Source organism: Fringilla coelebs (genome assembly GCF_963513975.1).
Source record: "Fringilla coelebs genome assembly, chromosome: 9".
NCBI classification, from domain to species: Eukaryota; Metazoa; Chordata; class Aves; order Passeriformes; family Fringillidae; genus Fringilla; species Fringilla coelebs.
The window spans coordinates 26,540,080-26,566,877 of NC_140067.1; the positions used below are offsets into that span (position 1 = coordinate 26,540,080).

General features: G+C 37.4%; 1 protein-coding gene across 1 annotated transcript; it reads left to right on the forward strand.

Annotated features, from left to right (window-relative positions):
• Positions 1-26,284, forward strand: CCDC180 (coiled-coil domain containing 180; the record flags this gene model as incomplete). The annotated part of the gene is made up of 36 exons (XM_084211408.1): positions 1-95; positions 918-1,000; positions 2,209-2,318; positions 2,407-2,535; positions 2,698-2,808; positions 3,882-3,977; positions 4,220-4,383; positions 4,592-4,711; positions 5,417-5,496; positions 5,912-6,000; positions 6,448-6,567; positions 7,199-7,372; positions 7,873-7,988; positions 9,229-9,355; positions 9,776-9,839; positions 10,464-10,708; positions 11,356-11,474; positions 12,014-12,189; positions 13,286-13,466; positions 13,985-14,131; positions 14,389-14,533; positions 14,744-14,860; positions 15,270-15,368; positions 16,279-16,392; positions 17,064-17,302; positions 17,902-17,954; positions 18,719-18,800; positions 19,768-19,839; positions 20,789-20,855; positions 21,050-21,194; positions 21,555-21,715; positions 22,520-22,657; positions 23,636-23,747; positions 23,986-24,091; positions 24,623-24,761; positions 26,153-26,284. 36 exons carry the CDS (start codon positions 1-3, stop codon positions 26,282-26,284), a joined length of 4,467 nt encoding a protein of 1,488 aa, XP_084067534.1.
• Positions 26,285-26,798: the final 514 nt, after the last annotated feature.

The window sequence follows — 26,798 nt, forward strand, 5'->3', positions numbered from 1 at the left end:
ATGTTTGCTGATGCCATGCCATTACCCAGTAATCAGCAGAAATGTGTTGGAAAAACACCCATCAGTAACTTCACAAAAACACCACAGTCAGACAGGTAGGGAACAGAAGCATAAAGCCCCAATTATATGTTCATAACTAGAGGTATGAAATGGACAGATTTTCACTGGGAATTAGAAACTCCTGAATTCTTGGTCATAGCACTAACGACTTGTAATGCACTGTCTCTTTGCCAAATGAAAATTTAGTATAATGAACTGCTTGCTGCTCATTGAAGTGCAGGCTAACAGACTAATATTTGCCATGGCAGGCATATTGTATGGCTTTCCTTTTAAAAAGAAACTCTCTTTGCTCATAGCAATCTAGATATACACCCAGTCTGACACATTTTTTAGGCTGTATTTCCAAGTAAATGGCTTACATGATGATGCACTAAGATAATGTAATGAACAAGAATGAAATTAATGCATCCATCCTTTTTTACCCTAAGCCAGCTGCTGAATAATGATACAGGGATTCTCACTGACCCCAGGGAGAAACACAGTGCCCAAGCTGTTGGGAAAAGCACTGGGCAGATTAAGGCTATTTCCACATTTCTTGCCAGTGTCTCCATAAGATTTCATAGGTTTTTTACCTTTTAGAGCTGTTCTGTAAGTCTCTGTAGTTTACACGTTCTAAATCTAGCATGTATTGCTGTAATGCCATCCTAATAGATTTGGAGTTGGGATCTACCCAGATTTCAGTTTGTCTCAGAAGAAGCTACTTTGATTCTTTGAATTACATTCTTTAAAGTTAGAATGATGCTAATATTCACTTTAATGTTACATTTTGCCAATTAAAATGTATTATACTATTATGTTAGTTCCTCTTCTGATGCACTTTTAGTACAAATTGAAGCTTTATTCTCTTTCTGTTTCAGACAACCTACAACTTTTCCAGAGGCATGGGGAAGTGTAGATGAAAGTTCAGCTGAGAAAGTCAGAGGCCTGCCTAATGTAGTTGGTAAAACTGGTTTCCCTTAATGCCATCAATTTTAATTTGCAGTGACATGATCCATGTAACAGGTTTAGCTGAACAAGGTAAAAGTTGTGCTGGTTTGAAAGTAAACCAGCAGGAGAAATTTACCCCACACAAATACCTTGTGAGAGATTTCAAATTGGAGTTACAATTTAATAGAAAGATTACAGCAAATGCAATCATACAGAAAAACTGGTTGAAAACCACAAAGTCAGAGTACAGCCTGGCATCCTGTTGTCAGGGTTGCAGTGGTTGCAGTCCTGTCAGAAGGGGTGGTCTTGTGGAAGTTTGGGTTCCTCCTCTGGATGTCCAGTGGTGGTGGTGTCCCAAGTCCCCAGACTGCCTAAATTATATACAGTGGGGTACATCCCCCAGTGCAGGGAGGTTCCCAATGGGATGATGTAATCACAGTGGAATTGTGTAGAATATTTTTTTGGAGTCCCTGATAGTCATTCCAGCTTCCCATTCTGCTGTCAGTGCATATTCAGTTCATCATGGCCCATTAGCACAGATGACCCTTACTGGTTAGGTGGTGCTGCTGCTTTCCCAGCTGAGTCATTTTAAGGATAAAGAAACACTTCACCTTGCAGGGTTTGCCTGTCTCATTTTCAGCTTGAATCCTGGGGGTCAGATATGCACTGAACACCACCCATCATTAACAGCTCATCACAAAATGAGGTAGAGGGGAGTAGAATACACAGTTTGGTTACACCCACATTGGGACTCTTTCTCCTGCAAAGCAACAGAAATCAAACTCAGAAATGGCCTGACACATTTTTGATGATTTGTAGGTAATTTTGAAGATTAAGAGTCTTCTAATAGAGAAAAAAAAAACAGTTGTGGAATTGGCAGTCAATCACAGGTTATGTTTAGATGATAAATTCCAGTTTTCATGTAATCAGACCTAATTCCTGAAATGTTGCAATTTTTTTACATCATACCTGAGCTTAGTTGATAGCTCCATGCTATTATCCTTGTGAAAATCAGAAGTTAATAAAGGAAATTTTAAAATACACCATGTATTTTTAACCTGCATTTGCTAAGATTGCACTTCCCGTGGAAAGATGTTGCACACTGCAAAAGCTGCACTAACTACAGCAGTCATAGTGTAGATTTAGGGGATTATTGTTCATGCATCCCATGTTGTGCAGCAGCAGTCCCAGGCTGTATAATCCTCCTGTCTTCCTTGGCAGTTGCTGAGGAAGCAGGCAGCGGTGCCTGGAGGTACCTGGCAGAACGGCGGCGAAAGCGTCACCATGGAGCAGTGACCGAAATGCAGCAGGAGCTGGATTGCATTGGCAGGGTAAGGCAGGAGTTTGTAATCCAGCCTTGAGTGCTTTTCTAAGGTCAGGGCCCAATATTCAAATGATCACGCTGACCTACCGTTGTAGGAGATGGAAGCCTCTGTTTTGAATCTTCAAGAATACCTTCAGCTTGAAGTGATGAAATCAGATGAAAAGTGTAAACTTCTGTTTGAAGAGATTGCATCTGACATGGCTTTGGAAGGTTTCTCATTTGAAGTAAGGCAGCTCAGAGCATTGGCTCAACTTCAGTTACTTGTATCTGCTCTGTGTAACATCTTATGGCTCACTGGAGTCCTAAATTATTGGGTTTTTACTTTTTAAATTTTCTTTTATATATATTCACTTTTCAGTGAAATTGAGAGTAGATTTTTATTGCAGGGTTTGGAAGAACTCTGGAATATGATCCATGAGGAATCCTCAAACAGAAGGAAGTGGATTAGGGCAGTGGATGAATCCCTAAAGGAGATTGAAAGGAGTCAAGCCATGAAAGTGAGCTGCAGTCTTAATAACTGTTACTTAAGCATGAGATTATTTGCTGATATAATGCTGGGTGCAGAGCAAAGAGTAACTTGTTTCCACAGGAGTCACAGGTCTGCCAGTAGTTCTGTTGTGTGGTAATTGCTTTCTTTTCACCAATAAACTATTCACTCATTTTGCACCCACATAATCAGGAGAAGCTACTTTTTTCCTAGTTTGAAGGTGTTTCCTTCTTTCACAATTACCTATACTAAAGGTGCAAGGAATATGGGAGCTGCTTTTATTTCCCTGGAGGGAAACTTTCATTTGACCTGTTATTTTTGGGGGGACATAGCTATTCTGCAGCTGAGAAGGAGCATAGACATGACCTAGCTTGATTTTAGTTTGGGTTGGCTGGGTGTCAGTAGCAAATGTGTTGCAGTTTTGTAGTCTTTAACCTAACCTGTAAAAGCCATTGGACATCATAGGAAATGTTTGGATAAAAAAAATGAATAGACTGTGAAAGAGCCTGCTGCACTGTCCTTGTAGGCAAAGAAAAGCTGTTTGTTCTACCAGTGCCAGTTTCTCCTCTCTTTGTAATTCAGGTATGTTGGAAAGGTCCAAGAGTATCACCAGTGACCTTTCTGTTGGATTAGTGACAACAAATGTCAGAGATGAACACATTTGCTTTAATTTTGTGTTCACTTAAAACAGGCACTGGTGGATTCCCTTCAGATATTTGAAAGGAAGTTGGTTTGATTTGTAAATTCATATTACAGCCTGTCTGCAGAGCACTCAATTATCACAGATATTAAAGAGAAATCAGATGAGTAGTAGCAAAGTGGAATGTTTTAGTTACTATTTTTATGAATTACTGAAAAAATCAATCTTCAAGATAACTAAGATTAATATTTTAAAATTTACTTCTCAATCTGTGTGTCATCCAATTAATTTTAATTTACTTTAATAGATTTAATGAATGAATAATAATTAATATAATGAAATTCATTTTAATGGAAAAATTGTTCATGTAGTTTTTAAACTTGGGAAACTGATATTTGAATTAACTTTTTGTTGTTGCTTTTCCTTATTCTTTTATTGCACAGATAGCAGATGTACTGACCAAGTATACTGTGAAACTGGAGGAAATTTCCTTCTTCTTGGCAGCTGATGTTCACAGGCTCATTAATGATAAGGCCATGGTAAATGTTTTACCTGGGGCAGGATAGCAGTCTGAATATTTCTAGAATGTCTTTTTTTTCCCAGCTGAAATCAATTTTTTCTGCCTATCAATCACTGAAATTTAGAGAGATTTCTACTTTGCATGGTATTTGTTATCATTTGTATTCTTTTTACCCCTCATTTTGTGTAGAAGACACAATTTTTTTTTGGTTTTGCATGTTGTATGCTGCTTCTACTGCTGGTTTTATTTTTTAATACACAGAATATAAACAGAGCACTGCTGGGTAATGAGAGGGCAACTGCCAAGCTGCTCTTTAATCTAATGAAATCAGAGCTTGAGAAAGAAAAAATGCATCAACTGAAATGGCAAGAGAGAGTCAAGGACTGGAAGCTCATCCAAAAGAATTGTGTAGTTCAGAGTTTCAGGTCAGAAATTTTGCAATCTTAGTTTAGACAATGAATAACACCAAGTGACTAGTGTTCACTTGAAGTTTCTATAAAACAACAACTTAAAAAAACAACAAGTTAAAAAAACAACAAGTTAAAAAAAGTTCTTTTTTCTTTATACATATCATATATGATATAATGTATGATATAATGTTTCCATTATACATATCTTTATTCCATCCTGCAGAGAATTTATGGCAAGTGAAGAAATACAGAATCCCCCAGCCGTGAAAATAGAAATGCAACATATGATAGAGGAGCAGATTGTACTCAGTGAACAGAGACTGAGAGTTTTGCAGCACATTGGGTATGGCAAAAGAGGATATAGCAGAAAGGAAAACAGTTCTTTCTGGAGTTCTTGAGGGGCTTGGCTACAAAATGCACTTTGCTTTCTGTCAGTGTGGGGATTGTTAAATTCAGCAGTAAGACAGGGTCTAAACCTATTTTTCTACAGCTATTTTTAATGGAAAAAAAATGCATTCTTGCATTCTTGATTTTCAGTGCACCAGCTACACTGAATAGGTGGTGGTTGAGGACTAAAAATTCAGGAATGCAAAAGTAAATCTTACTGATATTTGAAACATGGTAGATAGAAATGGGCAGACAAAGATGGGTGGAAAGATAGAAGTTGGTGGTTTTTTTCCTCCAGGAGATTTAATTAGTGTAATAAATTAAGAGAGTTGTATGGATAGAAATCTAACACTGCTGTATTTGAATATCCATCCTGAACACAAGAAGCATTTTTGGGCAATGCATTACAATATTTACAGGGAGTTTTTTTACAGTGGATGTAGGAACAAGGTAGATTACAATTCCTTGTTGGGTAGTAAGCAGTTGGCCTCAAACAACAACAGTCTCTTTGGTTGATTTACATTGCCAAGATGGCTGTAAATAAAATAAAGCACATTACTATGGATACTCTGATTCATAATTTTGTATTTTATAATAGTTTTATATACAAATGACTGATTTGTATTTTAAAATACTTGACTCTTGTTTCCTGCTTTGATAGTGCCTTGTTGCCTCCAACATGTACAGAATCTGACATAAATGAATGGTACAGAACTCTGGAGAATTCAAACAAAAGTATAGGTAAGTTGGGAAATCATAAAAGTTTAATTTTGACAGATCAGTTCTCAATCATACAAAAATACTTCTTTTAACCTCTTGGGGAAGGAGAGGGGAAGAAGTACTGGAGGTTCTCTGTGTCCTGTAGTGTGCCCTCCTTCTCTTGCTCCATAGCATGTCCTGTTGAGATGTTTGTAGCCTGCATGGTAGCAAATGAGTTAGTAGCAATTGTAAATAACTTGCTACTTTTAAGCGTAATTATAAACAGCTGTGTATTAAAACATCTTATTTGATTGGTTGTTAGTGTTACACAGATGTGCAGCATTGCTGGGATCTGTTCCCTCTGCTGAGATTCAGCACAGGGCTTCTGTTATGTTTCCTTTTCACACTTCACTGTGAAATACAGAATTTTGACTGTGGTCTGTTCCATATCATTCAGACACCCATAATGCAGAATGTGTGGAGAAATTGCGTGTTCAGTACGAACTGATCCAGGGCAAATGTCAGGAAAAAGTGCAGACCTGCAAGGTGAGTGTCCATGCTTTGGGTGTGGTTGCCATGGTAGAGTGTGTCATTACAGTAAAATGTGTTTGAAGATCCACCAAACATTGAGATAGCAAGTGAAATTAATTTTTAACCTCTTATTCTGTTCAAAAAGTAACCGTCCCTTTGGTTTCACAGTAGTATTTGGTATTTGTACTTGAAATGTGTAAAAGTAATTAAGGGGGTGCTGTCCCGTGTTTATGTGAGGGATTCAAGGACCCTCAGCCTTTGTGCTAAATCTGTCTTATCTTGGCAAAGAAATTCCACCTCTCTGCCTCAATTTCTCCCTCTGTATCCAGCTGAATTGTAGTGTTTAATGTGGGATCTAGGAGGCTAAATCTTTCTCTGTCCATCACAAGAAAATAAACACTAAATTTAGTCATGCTCTCTGAAAGTCATGCATGTCAATAATTTGCTATTCTTTTCATTTAGATGACCCTGTTGGATAAGAACATTTGCACAGCAGAAGATGTTGAAGTTGTGCATTCCAACATGCTTCAGATGACTGAGAAACTAAAAAATAAGTTTGAAGAAAAACTGGAGCACATGGATGTATGTTGATTACATTTATTTTTATCACTCCTTGGGATTAGTCTGTTCTTCCTGTGCTTCCTGCAATGCCTTCTGCATCCTAGGCTATTGATGTCACATTAGAAACAGGTCCATAGGGTGACTAAACACTACAAAGAAACAAAGTTTGGTGTGGAAAAGTTTCACATGGAAGAGTTCATAATTATTATTTGTAATATATTGTATTTTTGTTATCATTTATATCTGAAATACATGTGATAGAGATAAATGAGGTATGGCCCAATCTGCCAAAAGGCAGGGGAATAGACTTAAATGATCTCCCAAATGTCTTCCAATCTGATATTTTGTGATTCTATGCATAGAAATGACTGGGGAGTTATTCCTAAAGAGATAAATTGTAGAATGTGATTCAGTGCTTTATGATGTCAGAATAAACAGAAGTTTTGATACTCTAAGCTTGTAGAATAAAAATCCACATGCTTACCCAGTTTACCTGGATTTTTTTTTTTAACTCTCCACATAGAAGACACAATGTTGCACACCAATTGTGTAATTCCAGGCAGCCTTTTATCATGTTACACATCCTCTTACTCATTCATTACACCTTCCAGCAGTTTCAACATAACTTGTTCACTTGAATGTTTTTCTTTAGAGTGATTTTAAGGAAATGGCTAAATGGCATGAGCAGCATTGTCAAGACTTGTACAGCTGTGTTCAGGAGGCCATGGGTCTCTGGGATGTTCATCTACTCCAGCTGTCCCAGCAGGAATATGTACTTCAGAAGAAAGTAGATAAATACAGATTGGAACAGGATAACATAATACAGGTATAAACATAAAAACAAGGACGTGGCATAATGTAAAGAAAGGAATTCTTAATACAGAGAACACTCTGGAATTCAAAATAGCTGCTATATAGTATCTGACTCTTATATCGGAATTTCTGCTTTTCAGTTTCATTCTGTCAGGTGCATTTTTGCTAACTGCTTGATTCACACTGAATGGACAGTCCTATCTTATTCTTGATATGGCAAAAGTGATAAAGATCACTGCTGCTTTCTGTAGAAAGTGGCTGCAAGTTGCTTTTATGAGATCTTGTGCAGGTATGGAGTCTGGTTGGATGCCAAGTTCTCATAGTTAAAACAGCCAGCTTGGGGTGGCAATGTCACAGCTGTTCATTATCTAGGAAGATCCTCATAGGTGATGAGTTTTCCTAAGGTCTTGGTGTAGAATATATGTACATAATCAAATTAATTGAATCTTAAATAGTTATGCAGATTTTAGTATCTACTAAATTGTTTTTACTAGCTTTTTAATGTGGCCTTAGGTGCTGAAAGAGGATCTGAATACAATTTCGGAAAAAATGAAAATGGCCAGCTGTGAAGAAGAGCTGGAGCAATATTTGGAGAATGCCCTTTCTTCTTTAGATAAAATTAGAACTAGGTATGAATTTTGTATTGTAAATTTAAAAAGTAAAGCATATTTTAACATGGGTGGTACTACTTACACCTTGTTTATGCTGTTGTGTGAAGGTATGGAAAAAGACTTTTACTTCATGTAAGAATATAAAATAATGTACGTCTTGAACAAGGTTAAGGCAAATAATACCCACAGTTTAGGAATGGGACAGAGACAGACTGCTATCATAAAAGCCATACTCCATCAGTATTACTGTGCATATCATCACATCCATGCCTTATTCAGAAGGTAAAAGTAGTGGTTCAGATTCTTGAATCCCAGGAATCAGAAGTTGGTCCGCACCACCACATCTGCACTCACAGACTTGATCTCATTCAAAGTTGCAATTACTAAAATCTTTAAGTAGCCAAAGTATTTATTTTGGTAAGCTCTCTGTTATCCTTCTCTTGATGAGGCATTTGCAACCTTAAAACAGATAAAAATTGGTAAAATACTGCTCTCCTTGCTCGAGACCTTAGCAGCAGGTGTGAAACCTGAGGGAAAGCAGCTCTGTTCTCACACCCAGGAGGTCTTTCCTGCCTGTTAGATCAGAGGCACATTGGAAGAGCAATATGGACATGAGGGGCAGATTCACACACCTTCATACACCTCACAGTGGGATTGTGGTAAGAGCTGGGGGTTTGATGCTCTTAATAATCATTCAAACAATTTTTTCAAAGCCAGAGGTAACACCAAGTGAAAATACAATGTAACCTATCTGAACACGTACATAATTTCCCCATAATTATCTTTGTTGAGGAGACAAAGCAAATGTAAATATAAATGAAAACAAGTGTGAACATTGATTCTTCTTGAATCTAGACTCAGCTTGAACCGTTGGTTTTTATTTTCAAGTAAAATGAAAACAAACCAGAAAGGCTCAGTCACAGCTGAGCACAGTGCAGAACTAACATGGAAGACAGTAATTTTACCTCTCTTATGTAAGCACTGTTTGAATGGTTCCCCATCCAAAAGGAAGGATGTAAAAGACTTTATTGCAAATATTTCTTAACTTCTGTGCATTTATTTATTTGTAAAGAGCTAATCTCTAACAAGCCAGGATGTGATTGTAGTCAATATAAACAGATCAATGGCAATGTTTAGCCTAAAGGTTTTATGAGATTGATCAAAGAAGTTAGATTTAGATTTAAAGGCACTGTAGTCACACTAGATTTTATTTCTGTATATACTTGAGTCTCTTAAACAGTGATCTTAAATTTGACAGGAATGAGACATTCAAGCAGATTGTAATGAATGAAGTAATGGCTTATCCAAAAGCTATTTTATGGGAGTTGATTTCTTACAGTATATCCATCAACCAGCATTTTAGTGTGAAGGAAATCTTCAAACAGGTAAAAAGAAAATTTCTTCCAGTTTAAAACCTTACTTTTTCACTTTAGAGAAAATTTACATTACCTTTAAAATTGAGATTATATAAAATACTATTTCAGCCATTGAATAAAGTGCTTTTGGTAGAGATAGCGGTGGGAAACCAAGACATTTCTCAGTCCCACACTTTTAACTCTGTCCTTGTTAGAAACAGAATTTTAGCAAATTCACTTGGCTTTTGAACAGAGAACTACAAGATAACAGACTTAGAGTAATTGATTTGAGTGTTACAAGTTCTTTAGCTAGTGAGTGATCTATTCAAGACTATCATATCTTACTGAAATAGATACATTTGGAGAAGGGATATGGATTTCTTAGCAGAAAGCAAATCCATATTTGAAAATGGTGTGGCGGATGTTTTTTTGTTGTTGTTTTGCTTTCAGAACTTGCAAGGCACAACAGATTCCACAGTTCAAGATCAAGGTAATACCTCAACAGTCCAAACAGGTATTTCTGCTTGGTTGTTTTTCAATCTGTATTTCTTTGGATTGTAACTAGAAGAACTTTGATTTAACTGTAAATAAGAGGTTGAGGCTTCAGAAGGTAAACATACAGTGGAGCAGCAAGCTGAGAGCATCGTGCAAGGAGAGAAAAATCACAGAGTATCCTGAGTTGGAAGGGATCCATAGGGATTGTGAAAGTCCAGCTCTTGGCCCTGCCCAGACACCCCAGCAATCCCACCCTGTGCATCCCTGGGAGCATTGTCCAAACCTTCCTGGAGCTCTGGCAGCCTTGGGGCTGTGCCCATTCCCTGGGGAGCGTGGGCAGTGCCCAGCACCCTCTGGGGAAGAACCTTTTCCTAATTTCCAGTCTAATCCTCCCCTGGCACAGCTCTAGGCATTCCCTTGGGTCCTGTCCCTGGTCAGAGAGCAGAGATCAAAGCTGCCCCTCTGCTGCCCTAGAGAGGAGCTGCAGCTGCCAGTGAAATGTGACCTCAGTCTGCTCCAGCTGAACCAAATGCCCCCAGCCACTGCTTGTATGGTTTCCCCTCCTAACCCTTTACTATCTCTGTGTCCCTCCTTTGGAGATTCCTCTAATAGCTTTAGGTCTCTCTGACATTGTGGCATCCAAAATTGCCCCCAGGGCTCGAGGCAAGGACATCCCAGCCCAGAGCAGAGCAGGATGATGACCTCTCTCAACTGGTGCCAGAAGATAGGGACAGTTGTCAAAAATCAGCTGGAGAAACAAAGCTAACAGAGAAGGAGGTGACCTTGGCACAAGAAATTGAAGAAACAGAGGAAGAAGAGGATAAGGAGAGTATTTCTCATAAAAGTGAAGAAAATGAGGATGTAGAACAGGGACTAAGCGTTACACAGGTAAGTGAGCAAGAGAATAAAGTGAAGGCAGTCTTGTCCAAAATAAGGAGGAATATGAAGTCTTTTTGTTGAGAATGAGTAGAAAGTCCTTTTTTGTTTAGTTTGCTTACAAAGCACACAGGGGTCTAGATCCTTTTCTGGGAAAATGGAGTGAATAAAACAGTTCACAACCATTCTTTCAGATCTTTTACCCTTGTAGAAACCCTTTGCTTAATTTTTTTTTAATCTGTCTTTCATCACAGTGTTTTCAGCCTGTGGTAAATGTTTCAAGCCAAATATTTGTACCTAAGTAGTAATTTTTCAATTTCCATGAATTTATTACCATAACAAAAACCTTTTACAACATTGTCAACTCTGCCTATGTCTTGCCGGCATATAAATATGTTCATATATAAATATATATAAATATATAAATATTGTGTAAATGTCCAAACTGAGAATGAGAACATTATTCTAAATATTCTTAAGATTCTTACACTAGCTGGTGAACTGTTGATTCTATGCTGATACCTTTAAAAGTAATGTGATAATTTCCAACAATTTCCCAGTAATTGTCCAAGAGCAGAGAGGAAGAAAGTGCTGAAATTGCCACAGAGGTTTTTTCCACTGCTAGTGGAAATACTTACACTGCTCTTGAACTTGAACAGGCAGGAAAGACTGACATCACAGAGAGTTATTTTACAAAATATGAAAAAGAAGAATCAGTTCCTGTGTACCTGAAATACATACTTCTCACAGAAGCCACGTTTGTTGAACTGAAAGAAAGGTGAGCTGAGAACAATTTCTGTTCTTTCTTTCTCTTTATGTGATGGACAAATTTCAGCTGTTTAGAAGAAGCATTAGACTAGAGAGGCAAAAGTTATCAAATTACTAGTATATAATTAGATATTTATATAGTTAGATTTTAATTATAAAATTATGATTGTACAATTATTATGTTATTCCACTTTTAAAATGGATACAAATATGAAAAAATATTTACATTGCTTTTTATCCATGGCTGTCAAAGTACCACAAAAACATTTACCTTTACAGAAAATTCATATTTTATGGAAAATTATTTAGTGAGAAAACATATTACAGAAAGACAAGTAATTTGCCCAAACTTACTGCAGAGCCATGAAGGAAAAATGCCTGGTACTCAGTACTAAGCAGCTAGCTCAAAAACTCTACTGTTATTGTGCAAATGGTACTGAAACTGTACCTTCCTATAGCCAGAAGTTGAATTCTTAGAAATAATATATTCAATAAATTCTTATTTATTATTTACTATTCCTCACTGTAATATTTCTTTTTGAATCGTAGAATTCGCCTCTGCTTTTTTGAACACTTGGAGGAATGGTTTGCAGAATCCTTGTGCAACTCCTATGTCTTTGTAGCTGCCAAGAAAGAGGAGCTGAATTCGTTACTCCTGCTGCATCTTAAGTTGCATCAACAAAAGCAGGAGGAGATACAGACAAATATCTACAATGCTCGAGCTGGTATTGACATTTTTTTTGTATTCTGAGCATCACATGTCTTCATTTAGAGATGGTTCTAAGTGGGCCAAAATCTGTTTCAGCAGTAGTTGACTCTGTAACAGAGGACAACACAAAGCAGTTGAGTGTCTATGAATTCACAGTATATTATGTTACTCACATATTTTTTAAATGACATTTCTTTTCTATAGCTCTTCCTGGTTTGTGCTGTGTTATTTTTGGAAAAATAGGCAGCAGTGCCTTGATTAACAACAGGATTGTAGAAGATATTGAACATTATATTGTAAATGTTTGTGAATTCTCATCCACCTTGAAATTATTTAACAAGAGTTTGTGGTGTACGAAAAATATTTTAAAAGTGTTGCAGAAAAAGAAATTAGCAAATTGAGAGAGCCAAAATGTCAGGGTGAAGCTTCTGAAAACATGAGAGGGAGGATTTAACTCTGATATATATCACTGAGCAGCTACAGAGCATCTTCTAATGAAAACTCTTTCTGCATGTGTCAGGGAAGTGTCAAGTTTTAATGGTGACAAAAAAATCTTTTAGACAGGCTTGTTGGTCTTTAACATATAAGCTAAAAAATTCTTTTGGAGAGCAGGAAATAATTTTTCAATTTCCCTTTTTCTGCAGAGAGGACACGTGCTTCTTCTGGTAGCTTTCTTGAGGTGATTGGCTGGCTCTTGATTTATCCAGCTATCATTCCAGAAGAGAGAACAAAACCTATTTTTTTCTTTCACTCACAAAACCAGGAAAAGTATTTTCCATTAAAAAATATAACCTTTAGTTTTGTTACAAGACTGACAACAGAGAAATAATGGAGATGTCAGCAATGACCAAAAAAAAAAAAGGAAAAGGAATGCTTAGTGTAAACAAGAGACATTTGTGGTTTGAATGGATTAGGAGCTGTTAAGGAGATATGTCTTTCACAGGAGAAAAGTCAAAGAAACCAAATTGCATGTATTTAATTTGTATGTTTTAGCTACTATGAGGTCTGGCTATGTTTATTTTGCTGCTGCTGATCACAGGTTAACTGGGCATTGTGATAGCTCACAGTAAAGAGGAAATAATGTCCCTATTGTAAACTTCCTTTCTTCTCAGGGGAGCTGTCACTTCACAAAGAGCAGCTTGAGTGCCACTGTGCAATGCTGGCAGAAAGCCTGGAAAAGGAGAAAGCTGAATTCCTCAGATTTTCAGACCAGCTCAATAACCTCAACACAGACTTTCATTCCCGAGTCCATAACTTGGAGTATGACTTGCTCCATGCTCCTGTGACTGAGCAGTAAGTGTGCCACTGCTGTTGCTGTGAATCTCCCTAGTTAATTACTCCTGATTGCTGTCTGAGATATTTATGGTTTGCATTCTGAACCTGTTTTATATGTAACTGCTCTTCAATGAAGACTACATCATAAAACTTGAGAATGTAAAGAATTTCATTCTCTTTCCCTGAAGAAGTTAAAATCAGGACTGAACACATGGAAATTCTCATCTCCTTTCAAAGTGCTGGCAGTCTTTAAGTAGAAAAGATGTTTCATCTGTTTAGATTTTATCCAGTTACTGAATGTGCACAGTAATATCAGTTGATTATTTGTTTTTGAAGAAAAGTTCCCAATAGTATCAGCTGTTGCTGATATCTTCCATGGGTTCATCCAAACCATCCCAGCTCAGGGAGTTACTCTGAGAGTCATAAATCACTTTGGAGTCCTCAATTTTTCTCATGTCTTTACAGCCAGCAGTTGCTGAATCATCCTGTGTGTTCCTCTTCAGATGTTTTCCCTGTCTTTTATTATTTGCTGTTAGGTCACCTTCTTCCAGCAATAATGTGGAATCAGAGCTCTGCAACCAGCTGGAGTCAATCAGGGTTACTGTGAGAAGTTACCAACAGCACGTGGAAGAAGCTTTTGGAAAATTAAGGGATTTGAATGTGGCTTTTCTCAAAAGTTGCAGGTACATAGATTCATGGAAGTTTTGTTTATAAATGGTGACTTAGTTCTGTGAATCGGTGTTTGTTGCATAGGAAGAACAGTAAGAGTAAAGTTTATTTTGTTATTCATCTAGTTTCCTATTTAGAAAAAGAAATGTATCTTGTTGAACCACAATTATTTTGCTGTTTTCACCACATTCGTGTTGTTTCAGGGCTGTTTAGCTAAAATGGTCTTGGAGTAAAATGACTCAGGGCCAATTGTTTATATGTTTGCTTTCAGATTATTTTCAGAGAGTGGTAACTTTGCATTTGAGGAGGTAAAGTTTTTCAGTGAGCGTCTTCAGAAGGAAAGTAAGCAAATTGACTTGATTGAAAGTTCAATCAAGACAGATGTGGAGCATATAAAATCGAGGTGCTTGGAGGAGGTATGCAGAATTACATTCTTTCAAATGATGTTTTCTATTGACATATTTGATGCAATTTGCAGTCAGCCTGCTTTCAGATTAGAACTAAAAGTCTATCCTGTTTGGCAGTTACATGACAGAAAAAAATAGTAGAATGGCAAGTTTTATCATTTAAGTTTTAAAAACTGAAAAATTATCTTGTCCTGTCTTTTGTGTCTGACATTCTTAAAGGCTACTGAACTTTTCAAGCAGTCTGGAAAAAAGTTTGCTTCTCTGTCGCTGAGTCGAGCCTTTATAGAGAAGGTCCATCAAAACTTGAGAAAGCTACGACAGCAAATCAAATCAGAGGTACAAACAGAAACATCAGTATTTTGTTTAAATTCAATATAATAATTATCTTTTATACCTTTGAGAAGATTTTGGCTGAATTCATAGTGGACAAATATTACATAATTTTTAATGTTAATTTAAAATCTATTATCTGTCACTAGCCACTTGAAAGTTTATTTTTAATACTGCTGCAGCTGTGCTGGAACACTGGCCTTGCAGCACATTGAGCAAGTACATCTGAATTCACCAAAATTTTTGTGTGGTGCAGCTGCTTTTGGGAATTACTGTTTTCATCTTCTCCTCTGAGTACCAAGGATTTTTAACCAATTTTTATCAGTGGTTCTAATGGTTTGGTAGTGGAGCCTCTGAAATTCCTGTGATTGGGAACTTTACTTCTCCTGTTTCTTAAAGTTTGCTTCTGCTTTAGGTAGCAAATTCCAATTTGCAGTCACTCACAATAAAGTCTTACCTGGAAGAGCTCCAGCAGAAGAAAAATGCTTATGTTCATTCTACTGCAGATAAAGAAGTAACTTCTAATCAGCATGAAATGGTATTTAATTTCACTTGTTATTAATTTGGTATAAACTAATATTTTCGAGGAAGACTTATGTTTCTTTATATTTGGGGCTGGGCAGGAACACAGAATTTTTGTTCAGAAAGGTCCTTGTCCTGGATTCCGCTGGGATAGAGTTAATTTCTTCTCAGTAGCTGTTACAGTGTTGTGGTTTGGATTCAGAATGAGAATGGTGTTGATAACTCAGTTTTTGCTAAGTCCTGTTTATCCTAAGCCAAGGACTTTTTTTTTTCCTTGTCTCCTGCTCTGTCACCGAGGAGTTCACAAAGGAAACTGGGAGGGAGCATAGCTAAGACAAGTGACCCAAATTGGCCAAAAACGGGATATTGCAGCCCATGGACTGTCATGTCCAGTCTGTAAACTGGGGGAGTTATCTGGAAGGGCCAGCCTGGGTCTAGGAAGGGGGGTCTGGCATTGGTCAGCAGGTGGTGAGCAATGGCATTGTGCATCCCTTGTTTTTCACTTTTTATTATCATTATCATTATTATTATTATTATTATTATTATTATTTACCATTATCACTGAATTTCACTTTACTTTAAATGATTAAATCGTTCTTAACATACAAGTTTTCCTTTGATTCTCCTCCCTATTCCACCAGGGCAAGGAGGGTTGAACTGTGTGGTGCTTATTTTCCAGCTGGGTTTTAAACCCCAACAGTCCTTTTTGGACAGTCAGTACCTGTTTTCCTGTTTGCCAAACCAAAACCTCAGCCTTTTATACAATCTCATTGCTTCCATGTATGTGTACATAAACTGGTGACAGAACAAAGGCAAATAATACTGTTTGCAAGAGTCAGCATGTGTGAAAAGGTTAGAACAGTCAGTTTATTAAATACCATCTGTTTTATCATATCTTTCAGGCTTTAACTTCTGAAGAGTTGTATGCTTTTGCCAGAGAGATGTTGGAAGAGCTGAAAAAGAGGTGCGAGTATCTTGACTGCTTTGAAGTGAAAGCAAAGATCCCACCTGCCACCGTAAGATAACATTCACATTCTCTGTATTTTATTTAATATTGAGAGAATTTTCTTATGTACATGTTTTAATGGCTTTTTAGAATTTCTGCTTTGAATTCTCAAATGAAAAGAAAATCTGCATTATGGTGAGATGTCAAAGACACTGTAACATTAGGACAGCCTTTTAAGAGGTTGAGTAAATCAGTAAGTTTACAAAATGCTGAAGAGATACATGGCATTGCTATGAGTTGCTCAGTTCTTCACAAGAGTTTGTTTTCAAGGTGTAGCACTACTCAGAGGTACATATTTCACAGATTTCTTTAAATTATTTTTTTTAAAAAATCCCAGATGTGTCCTGAAGGGATTTTGTTTTTATCAAACAGGCTGTGTTTTCTTTCCTCCCTTTTCTGGAAAGTCTGTCTTTATTTTGGAATCTCAGTGGATCATTGTTTTAAGAGTATATCCTTAAATACTGTTTATGATGATTATAAGAAACTACTCTTAACTGCTTTGAAGTGTTTTAGAGCTGAATAGCTGTAACAACATTGCTGTTAGAATGACAATTTATTTCAGCCTGTGAAGCAAGATATTGTCTGTTTAGAAAATCTGCTCTAGTAGTCAGCCATTACATGGAATGCTTTCACTAACTGCCTGCTGTGGTCTACAGGGCTTCATTTTTCTTCCCATTTCAGGAGGCCTTCACTACTCCTGGCACAGATGGGACATTGCAAGAGCACTCAGCCACTCCTGATGTGGCTCGGAGGTCACAGGATTTCATTGCTCCTGCTGTTCCAAGAGAGAGTCTCAGAGATGAGAGCAAAAGGATGGTGATGGGACTGGATCCTGACAAATTCCCTTTGTTAAATCCAAGTGGAATGGGTACATCAATATTTGATGATTTGGCAATAAAAGTTATTGGAAATTTAGCTGGGTAAGTACATGTTAGCCTAAAGGTATTTTTCTGTCCAGTGTTTTTATTTATACTTTCTTTGCCCACACCTAGTGAATAGACTGCTCATAGGTAATACTACTAGATATGTTCTAATCATTCCAAGTTTAAAAATTAGTCTAGCTGAGACTGTTTTCTTTTAAACCCAAGATTTCTCATAGCCAAAAATACCCCTTTGGAAGTGACATCTAGTATACAATGATAAATTTTAGGTATTTAATTTTTGTCTTCTAGAGTCTTATTTTAGTTAAAGGTGACTACCTGTTATATAGTTGACTGAATATACAAAGTGTAAAATGAAGAGTGTGACAAATGTTTGACTTGCAAATAGTATTTGAATGCAGTTTTGCTTGTAGAAATTCCAAAATTCCAGTTAAACAATCAGTCCAATGAAATTACCTCTATATACACTGTCAGTTGTAGAAGTAACCCTATCAGTTAAATATGATCTCAGAAATTTAACTCACTTAGCACATGATAGGGATAGAGAACTTGCCTAGTTTGGTATATAATATAGTATAGAACATAAAATGACAAGATATGCAGTAGTACTTAGCTCTTTATTTTTTTTTTCTTTTCAGATTTGACCCATCAAAAAAATACCAAGACCTAAATCGGGGGAAAAAGAATCCAGGTGTGCCTGTATTTCTTTTAATATTTTCTTTTCATGTAAATTGTAGTTCCTGGCATTTTACTGCACAGGTCTAGCATAGTCCAGGCCAGTGGCTTCTACGCTAGGAATTCTAAGATGTGTTTCTCAGCTCTTTCCCTGAACATCTTTACTTAGATAAAGATGATTTTGGGCTCCTAAAGCAATGAAAGGTGCAGAATGAGATAATAATATTATAAAGAGTGCCTGTGTTTGTGATAGCAAAAGGGAAATGGGGTTGAGAAAAGAAGTAGAATAGAAATCATGAAGTATATGGGGAATCAGGGATTCTTCTCACACTGTATCATCATCTACGCAAAGGTGAGCACAGAGGTAACCCCAGATGTTTCCATTTCCTCATCTCTCTTCTGCAGACCTTGACTCTTCCAGCCATTTCCAAAGCTTTCACATTTGCAAGTCCCTATGACCACCAATACTGTGAATGTAACCCATTCATTTTCTTTCTTAGCTGCCTTCATTTTGCTTTAAAACTCCTCCATCTACCATGTATTTTCTGTGACATTCCTGGGACTCATGCCCCAGCGCATAACCTTTACTGCTGTTGCCACTTCTGGGTTACTGCAGGCCTGGCTGACAGAAATTATTATTCCTGCAGTTGTCCCCTCCATATTGTAAGAAGACATTATAGAAATAAGAATGCAAAATATATATACACATAAAAAGCACTTCAGTTGGCATTTGTGCAATATTCTTCTTTCCTTGTTAACTATAAGCAGTTCTTCCCCCAGCAAAGAAGAGGGTATCCGATGCACATTCTCAGAAGTCTTCTAGTAAGAGGTCATCTCGAGATGAAACCAAGAGAAAAAAAAGGTGAGACCCCTAAAAGGAGAAATTCCACTTCAAATATTCCTATGCAAGAATTTACCTGAACTTTGTCTATTTATTGAAAGATCCTTACTGCTTGTTTGTATAGCCTTCTTTCCATCTGCTGCTTATCACTTGGAATCTCTTACCTGTTTATGTCCACATGATCAGCTTTGTGGGTTTTCTTCCCCCCAGATTTTGACTGGAAAAATATTATTATTCTTCTCCTTCATCTGCTGCTGTTTTGTATTTTGAAGTTGTTGAAATATAGACTAATCCTTAAATCAATGTGACTTAATTTTCAGGTGTGTCTAAATAGTTTGTCTTCAGCTTAGTCCACAGATTGATGAAATGAACTACTGTAATAGTGAAAACAAAACAAAAATTTTTTTTTTTTAACTGAGAGTTTAGAAGAGAATTCTGAGAATCTTTTTCCATTAAAATACTATCTTTATATTGTCATGGTTTGGGAATGGTATTCCCAATTTTGTGCTCCTAGGAAAACACTCCAAACTGTGCACTGCTTGCTCACTCCCCTTTCCCTGCAGCAGCTGGAGAGGAAAAATTGGAGTACAAAAGGTGAAGATAAGGTTGAGATAAGCACAATTTACTAGAAACAGTGATGAGATTAAAAAACTAATAGTAACAGCAGCAATGTTAATAGCAAAATGTACAAGAGAGGCAAGTGATTCACGTGTGAATGCTGACCATGAGCAAACCCCTGAGAGTGCCCCCACATTCCCCAACAGCAGGGACCCTTCCAGCCACCCCCACCATGATGAGAGGTGGTAGAGAATAACCTCCAGGTCCTGTCCATACCCCCTCATGGCTACTGCAGAAATTAACCCTGTCCTGGCCAGAACCAGGACTTTTCTCTAGTTTCATGTCTGTCATATGACTGACTAGCTCAAATCATCAGCCAGAGAAGAAAAACACTTGTGGGTAGTTTCAAATTAATATTTTTCCTTTCCAGTGAAAAAGGCATAAAATCTCTTACCAAGGATGAGAGATCCCAGATATTTGGAAAGAAGGCTATAGAGTCTGAGTAAGTCAAATATTTTCAGAACAAGAAGTTAATCTATAAACACCCTGTATGTATGCATGTATGTATGTATGTATTCATGTATGTATGTATGTATGTCTCTGTCTGTCTGTCTATCTATCTATCATCTATCATTGTGACTTATAGTGTTCACCATTGAATTTTGAGGTATTTAGCCTTGCTATTTATAGGTCAAAGTACTTCCAGAACCGTTCCTTTTTGCAGTATAATAATAGTACAGATGTAAGTCATCTGGTTCATTCTGTGTGATGTCTGAAGTGGGGGTTTTATTGGAGCCCATTTTGTACATTTATCAGAAGTGGGTGGGGAATGTAAAATAGTCTCTCTTTCAATTATTTCCACACCTAAGAAGACAAATACATTTTATGTCTTCATTCTTGTGCTCAGTATTCCATTAATGGGAATAAACAAGGAGTAAACAGGTTCCATTCCTCTTCTCTAAGAAAATTATCATATTGCTTCTTTGATATGTACAGCTGTAGTCTATAGAACTGAGATACTTTGTACATGCCATACAAAACCATTCAAATTAATACTTAAGATGTTTAATTTGGGAATTTTATTCCATAATGTGTTTCAAAATAATTCCAGTAAACAGCTGGACCAACCTTGAAATATTTTTGCTTTATCTAAAATGCATGGTAAGCTCTTTGGGCACAGGAATTTGGCTAAGATTGCTATTTTGTGACAGTGACATAGCAGTGCTCTCCAGTGAGCAATTACAATAGCCCCTTGTCCTGGCTGCATATGAAGAGAAGCTGTACTAATGTGGGGGAAGGTTCTTAGGCATTCTGAGCATTGGTTTGTGTATGCTCTGAAAAATGTACTAAAATTAACCTGAACAAAATACTTGAAAAATGGTAAATACTGCCAGTGTGATTATTTAATAGTGTGATGATATTTTTAAATTTTAAATTTTTTTGGTTTTCAGTACTTTTAAGGGGATTATTTTGAATATTCTCTGGAATGGTAACAACACCTTGCTCTGCCTTGGTGAGGTAAGGAAATGTCATGTTCTTTAGTCAGTTCTGCTTTCATAGGTGTACCCCTGTGTCAGAGAAATGATTTGCTTCTTTCAGTGTTTGGTAGACTATCCAGAAATTTTCCTTTTTTCTCTTACTGTTATTTACCTAGATGTGATGTGTTTAAATGTGTTATCAACATTTTTCTGGTATATCTTTCCCTCCTGCAGGAGTTCTATGGAGACAAGAAGAATCCTTACTTGGGAATGCTTGAAGATCTGCCACACACATTTGAACATTGGGCAGAAATGCTCAGAGTGAAACTACTGTCATACCAAAGGCAGGCAGATGATTACTACAATTTCTGTCTTAGAGGTAAATTCATTCAGTTAAGACTTGCATTTTCTTGTGTAGGTAATTTTTTAGTATGTAAGGTGAAAATTGCAGTGACCAAGAATTACATTGTTGTCATAATCCATCATACTCTGTGGAAAAACTCCAGTTGACTTTACTGGAAATTGAGCCAATATTCTTTTTGTATGTATTATCAGCTACAAGAAGTGTAGCAGAAGGGCACTTGACTAAGTTAAAAGATCTGTACAAAGTCACATCTTTGAGCAATTGTATGTTTCTCAAAGCATTGCACCTAGAAAAAGGAATTTCAGGGTCACAATCTCTGTGAGAGAAAATTCCAGGCTGTTTGTGTCACATGCACACCTCGTCTTTTCCAAAAAGAATTTCGGGATCAACTGAAGTGGTTCGAGGAGGATCTCTCTTCTGTTTCCCAACTGGTCGTGGAAAGTCTTTTAAGAGAACATGAGCAGAAACTCAGCTCTTTAACTGGTGATATTCAGCATCTCTTCAACAGACAGCTGAAAGATTGGGAAGATATGAAGGTATGTATCATGGACATTCTGGAATGCTTTGTAGTGTAACCCATGGTAAGTGCATCAGAGTGATAACATTTGATTTGTTTCATTCTCACTGTTTGCTTCATCACTCTCTGCTGAGCTGACCACAGATAGAGTTTTCTGTGTTTGCACTTAATCTGCTTAGTTCTCCTGGAAGGTTTGGATTTTGTGGAACTCTGTCCCTTCTCTCCCTGCTTCCAGCACTGGGCTGCCTCCTTCTAATCTTCTCAGCTCTGCCTGTCATTTTACACTTGGGTTGTCAACTCTGTGAGGGCTGTGACCTTGGAGTATGGCCAGACAGCTCCTGCTGTATGGGTGCACTCCTCTGTAAGAACAGTGATGAAGGGATGATGAAATACTCTATTTACCATCATTCATAAAAGAGGCATATTTTGTCAAGTAATATCAGAACTGAGAACAGAATCATAATGGAGATCACAAGAAAATGCTCAAGTGTCTTGAGATTGTGTCTGAGTATTAAAAATCACAAATATAGAAATGTAAGAATTACAAGTATAGAGATATAAAAAATACCTTACCAAATGGTGGAAGAGATGATGATGATTTTTTGTTGAAAATGAATCCCCAAGTGAGACCAGAGGCCAGCAGAGAGGCGATTTGGTGCATATTGCACTGCAAAGCTTATATCCAGACACCCAAGAAGTAGCTCCATTATCCTTGTCTTTCTGAATACCTTTCTAGATAATGTTTGTGGTTTACTTCTTCCTTTTTATGACTTACAGTATATTCTTTACTGAAGGCATTTCTTTCTTCCATACTTGCTAAAAGACTATGCACCGGAGAAAATTACATTACTCCCTAGGACACCCAAATAACTCCCTTCAGCTGGAGGCTTTGTGCCAAGAGGAAATAAAAAGGCAAAAAGATCAAACTGATGGCATTCACCTCAACACAAAGATGCTGCAGGTAATTGTAAAGCCCTTGCTTAATGTGAACCTAAATGTTGTATTTGGAAAGCAGGGTATTTTGGATACATTTTTCCTCCCCATCCAAAGGAAACTTGAATTTTTTTTCAGTTTTAAGCAATCCTGTTCATATATTGCTATATTTTAAGTGATACATTGTCAGGATTAGATCAATATAGACATAAATGCATCTGCACACATACAGCTGCTTACATACATTGTGGAACTTAGTGATATTTTATATCATTCATAGAATCTACTGGCTGTGAGCTTAATGGTGGGGAGGAGTATTGGCTGTGGTGGTGACATCCTCTGGTTTGTTCTCCTACTTCCAGATAACAGATGTCTGGAAGGGTTTCTTCTCTGTGCATTTCATTAGTGCAAATAATGACACTTTTCTACATAAGATTAAGAACTGAAATAAGCTGAATTTACAGGAGAGATTCTGGAATCAAAATACTTTTCCCCCTTTGCCCCCTGGGTTAATTGAAGGTTGGTTCCCCAGCATTAAAGCCTGTTGTTTAGTTCTCTCAGGTCACTTACTCCAAATTCTACCCTGTCTGCAGAGTACTGGTATTTTAAATTCTATAGTATCTTCTTCTACTCTTAGCTCTGCATACAGACACAGAAACACAGATACCTGATTGAGAGTAACACCTGGGCCAAGCACTTCCACCCAAAGTACCTGAATGCCAGAATGATCTTCTCTTATCACGTTTAACCCAAATGGGTAACTACTAGGTACCTGTACTCAAAACTCTACAGTTTTTTGATCTTTAGATAATCAGGCAATGTTAAGAATACTGCAAAGACACTTTAAGATCCTTTTATGTGCAACTTTGAGCCTTATGTTTGTTATCTGCAGCTATTGCAGAATGCCAGGGTTTGATATTTGTGCAGTCTTTCAGAGCCAAGTTAAAAGGAGAGGAGATCCAATTATCAAAGGAATTCCTCTCACTTGTCTCCAATATTGCAACAGGATTGTGCTGCTGAGTGTGCTCAGAGCTTTTTTCCTGCACTGGCTGCCCTCACTGAAAAGCTCCTGTTGGAACTAGATGAAATCATCACTGTTGATGATGTAAAAGTAGCAGGTAAGAAAAGAAGAGATTGCTTGTTTAGGCCTCCTCTCCCTTGTCAAAGATCGCAGCAGCCTGTCCCTAGGAAGAGGAGGCTTTGATATTATTTGATTTAAATTAAAAGATTTGCATAATAAAGCATGCAAAGCTATTTCTTGAGTGTGAAGAGTATTGAGCTGCACAGTTATTCCAAGACAGTTGTATTCCAGACATTGTTTTGTTTCTGCTGAGCATATCTTCTGTTACCTCCCAGGAACTGAACTACCCACAGAGAAGGTGCCAACTTTATTGTGTCGTGAACAAACTGAATTTCCTCCAGGAACCTCCAAAGTTCAACAGTTAGTCAAACGAGGAAGGAGGTAGTATTTGGAGATACTGAACACTGTTCTGTCTAATTCCTCTGCTCTGAACTCATAACAAGCCCTGTCCTGATAGTTTTTTGCTGTACTTGTTGAAACTGCAGCTCATCATTAGTAATGTCATTGAACTAGTAATGGGGTAGTTTGAGTGGGTAATGATTTTAAAGAAAGAATTGCAATGGATCCAAATAAAAGTGAATTACATATAGTATTGTAAAACAGTACCATGTCACTGTTATTGCTGTGCCACTTGTTTGTCACTGGTTATCAATTCATTACATTCAGATCTATGAATAATCTGTGTATTGTCATTCAGAAGAAATTAATTCTATCCTGTGGAGAGATCCTGATGCTTTAAAAGAACATGTGGTTGTACTAAACAAAGATGTTTTTAGGGTAAACCTTTTGTAGGAAAAAAAATAACATTGATCTTTGGCACCTTAATCCAAGTAGCATGAATTAGTATGATCTGTTCTCTTTTCTAACTTCTTTTCTCATGTGTTTGATTTTGTTGGTTTGGTTTTTTTATAGGTCTTGGCCAGGAATACCTGAGACTACTGTTCCTGACACTCCAGACTATATTCTGTGCACAGAAACTGCATCAGTTTCAACAGCTAAGACTACCCTGGCCCATTTGGCAGTGGTGGATGCAAGACAAGCTGCATACAAGGTGTGTCTGTGGGGAAGGACTCTTGAGTGGGCTGCTGCTCTTGTGGGTTTGGTTTTTTAAGAAGACAATTACAGAATCTTAGTTGTGTGTGTAAGTTTTTAAAGTACACAGTGTTTGCTGATCTTAAGGCCATATTATCTGTGTGAAGGAACCCTTTCTCATGTCCATTTCTTTGTGATGCTGTCAGAAGCTGGGTTGGTTCCTCACAGAGTCTTCTCATTCAGAGACATGACAAAGGGGAATTGTTTCAGCAGAGAGGCATGGATGGTGTCAGAAACAGGACACTACATTTTGGCAGCATCATGGTTGCAAAAGCAGCTGTGCCCCAGTGCCATTGCAGTCCTGCTTGTTTTCACTCACCTTTTTTTCTGAAGCCTATAGCTCCAGCCTTAGATCACAAAAGCTGATTTTCCCATAAAAGATGGAGAGCTGTAAAATATTTCATACCTATCTTATATCCATGTCTATCACAGATTACTGTTTGCACCATCAAAATAATCACTCTTTCTTTACTGAGGCTGTTAAAATAATGCACACAACTCTGCCTCTGACTGGCACAGACAATGGTTCTCAAAACAGCAGTGCTCAGCAGTTAGGAGAATATTTTTATGTTAAATCACTTGGAGATGTCTTTATGCATCTCACCTGGAAGTAATTGTACTTCCACTGAACTAAATAAATTTTTTAAAAATATCTATTTTTAATAGGGCAATATAAAATATACTGTCAATGATGGCAAATGCCATCAAAACTATCAATTTGCATGTGTGTTTTATGTATCTAGTTCTTGTGCCCAGGAACCTGATTACAGCACAGATTTGAAGGGAATGTGGTTGTTTGGATACAAATAGTTGGATAAAAGGATTGGATATAGAATGCATGCACACCACAGGAGTGTTTTCCTCCACGTGTGTTGCATTAAAAGTACAATACTTTATGTTTTGGAGCATGGACTCTTTAATAAAGTGCCTTGAGGTTTTTGTGGTAGTCAACAAGTTTCTGTCTAGAGGAAATAACTTTTTAGGAGTTTTGGAGTAGCTCAGTTCATGCCTTTGAGTTAAGAAGTTCCAGCAAAAGCCTGAGTGCATCCTGTGTTGTCTTGAGAGAAGGCAACTCCTTACTCTTAGGAACTAATGGAAGTGAGATGAAGGTCTTGCATTTTTAGCAAAATTTAAATATTGCTGATAATTTTATTTCAGAAGTCTTTAAAAAGAACACAGAAGGAACACAGCTAATAGTTAATTATTTATATAGTTCTGTTGTCAAAGGCAAAAAATAATTAGCCTCTATGCAGTCTTCTGACACAATGGATCAGGACCTGGATTTAGGCAAATAAAAATATATTTCATCACTACTGATTTGTTCTTAATTGTTGGGGTTTTTTCATACAGAAATACAAAAGTAAAGTTGAACAGCTGTTTGCCCAGATCAAGGAAGAAAGTGAAGCTCAGCTGCTGGCAATTCAGCGTTGGAGTGATTGGTGGGAAGAATCTGTCCGGAAGATAAAGAGACTCTACATCTGAGATCAGTCAAATTTTGCTGAGCTTTGTTGGTGTAAATTGACAAATTTGTATGAATGTCACTCATAATTTTTATCTTATTAATCTGTTGCATTGAAAGAAACTACATTTTGCCTTTTTGTTTGTTTTGCCATGTTACCACTCATTTCTTCATATTCAGTCTTAAGACTACTACTGCACTCATCTTTACATAACCACCTGGTTTGGCTTTCAGTGTATCTTGGCTTTTCCCTCTTGTGTTTTCTCACCTGCCTCTCCATTGTGTTGCCTTGCTTTTCCTTGCCCATCCCTTGTTTTGCATTTGTTTTCCTTCCTTTGCCCATCCCTTACCTTGCCTTTCCTCTGTCTTGCCTATCCTTGTCCCCCCATGACCCCTCTTGCACTGCCTGCCCTTGCCCCTCCCTTGCCTTACGTTCACTTTCCTTTCTTTGCCCATCTCATGCTCCACTCTTGCCTTACTCCACTCTTTCCTTTCCCTTGTCTTTCCTTGCCTTGACCCTTCTTTGCCTTTCCCCTC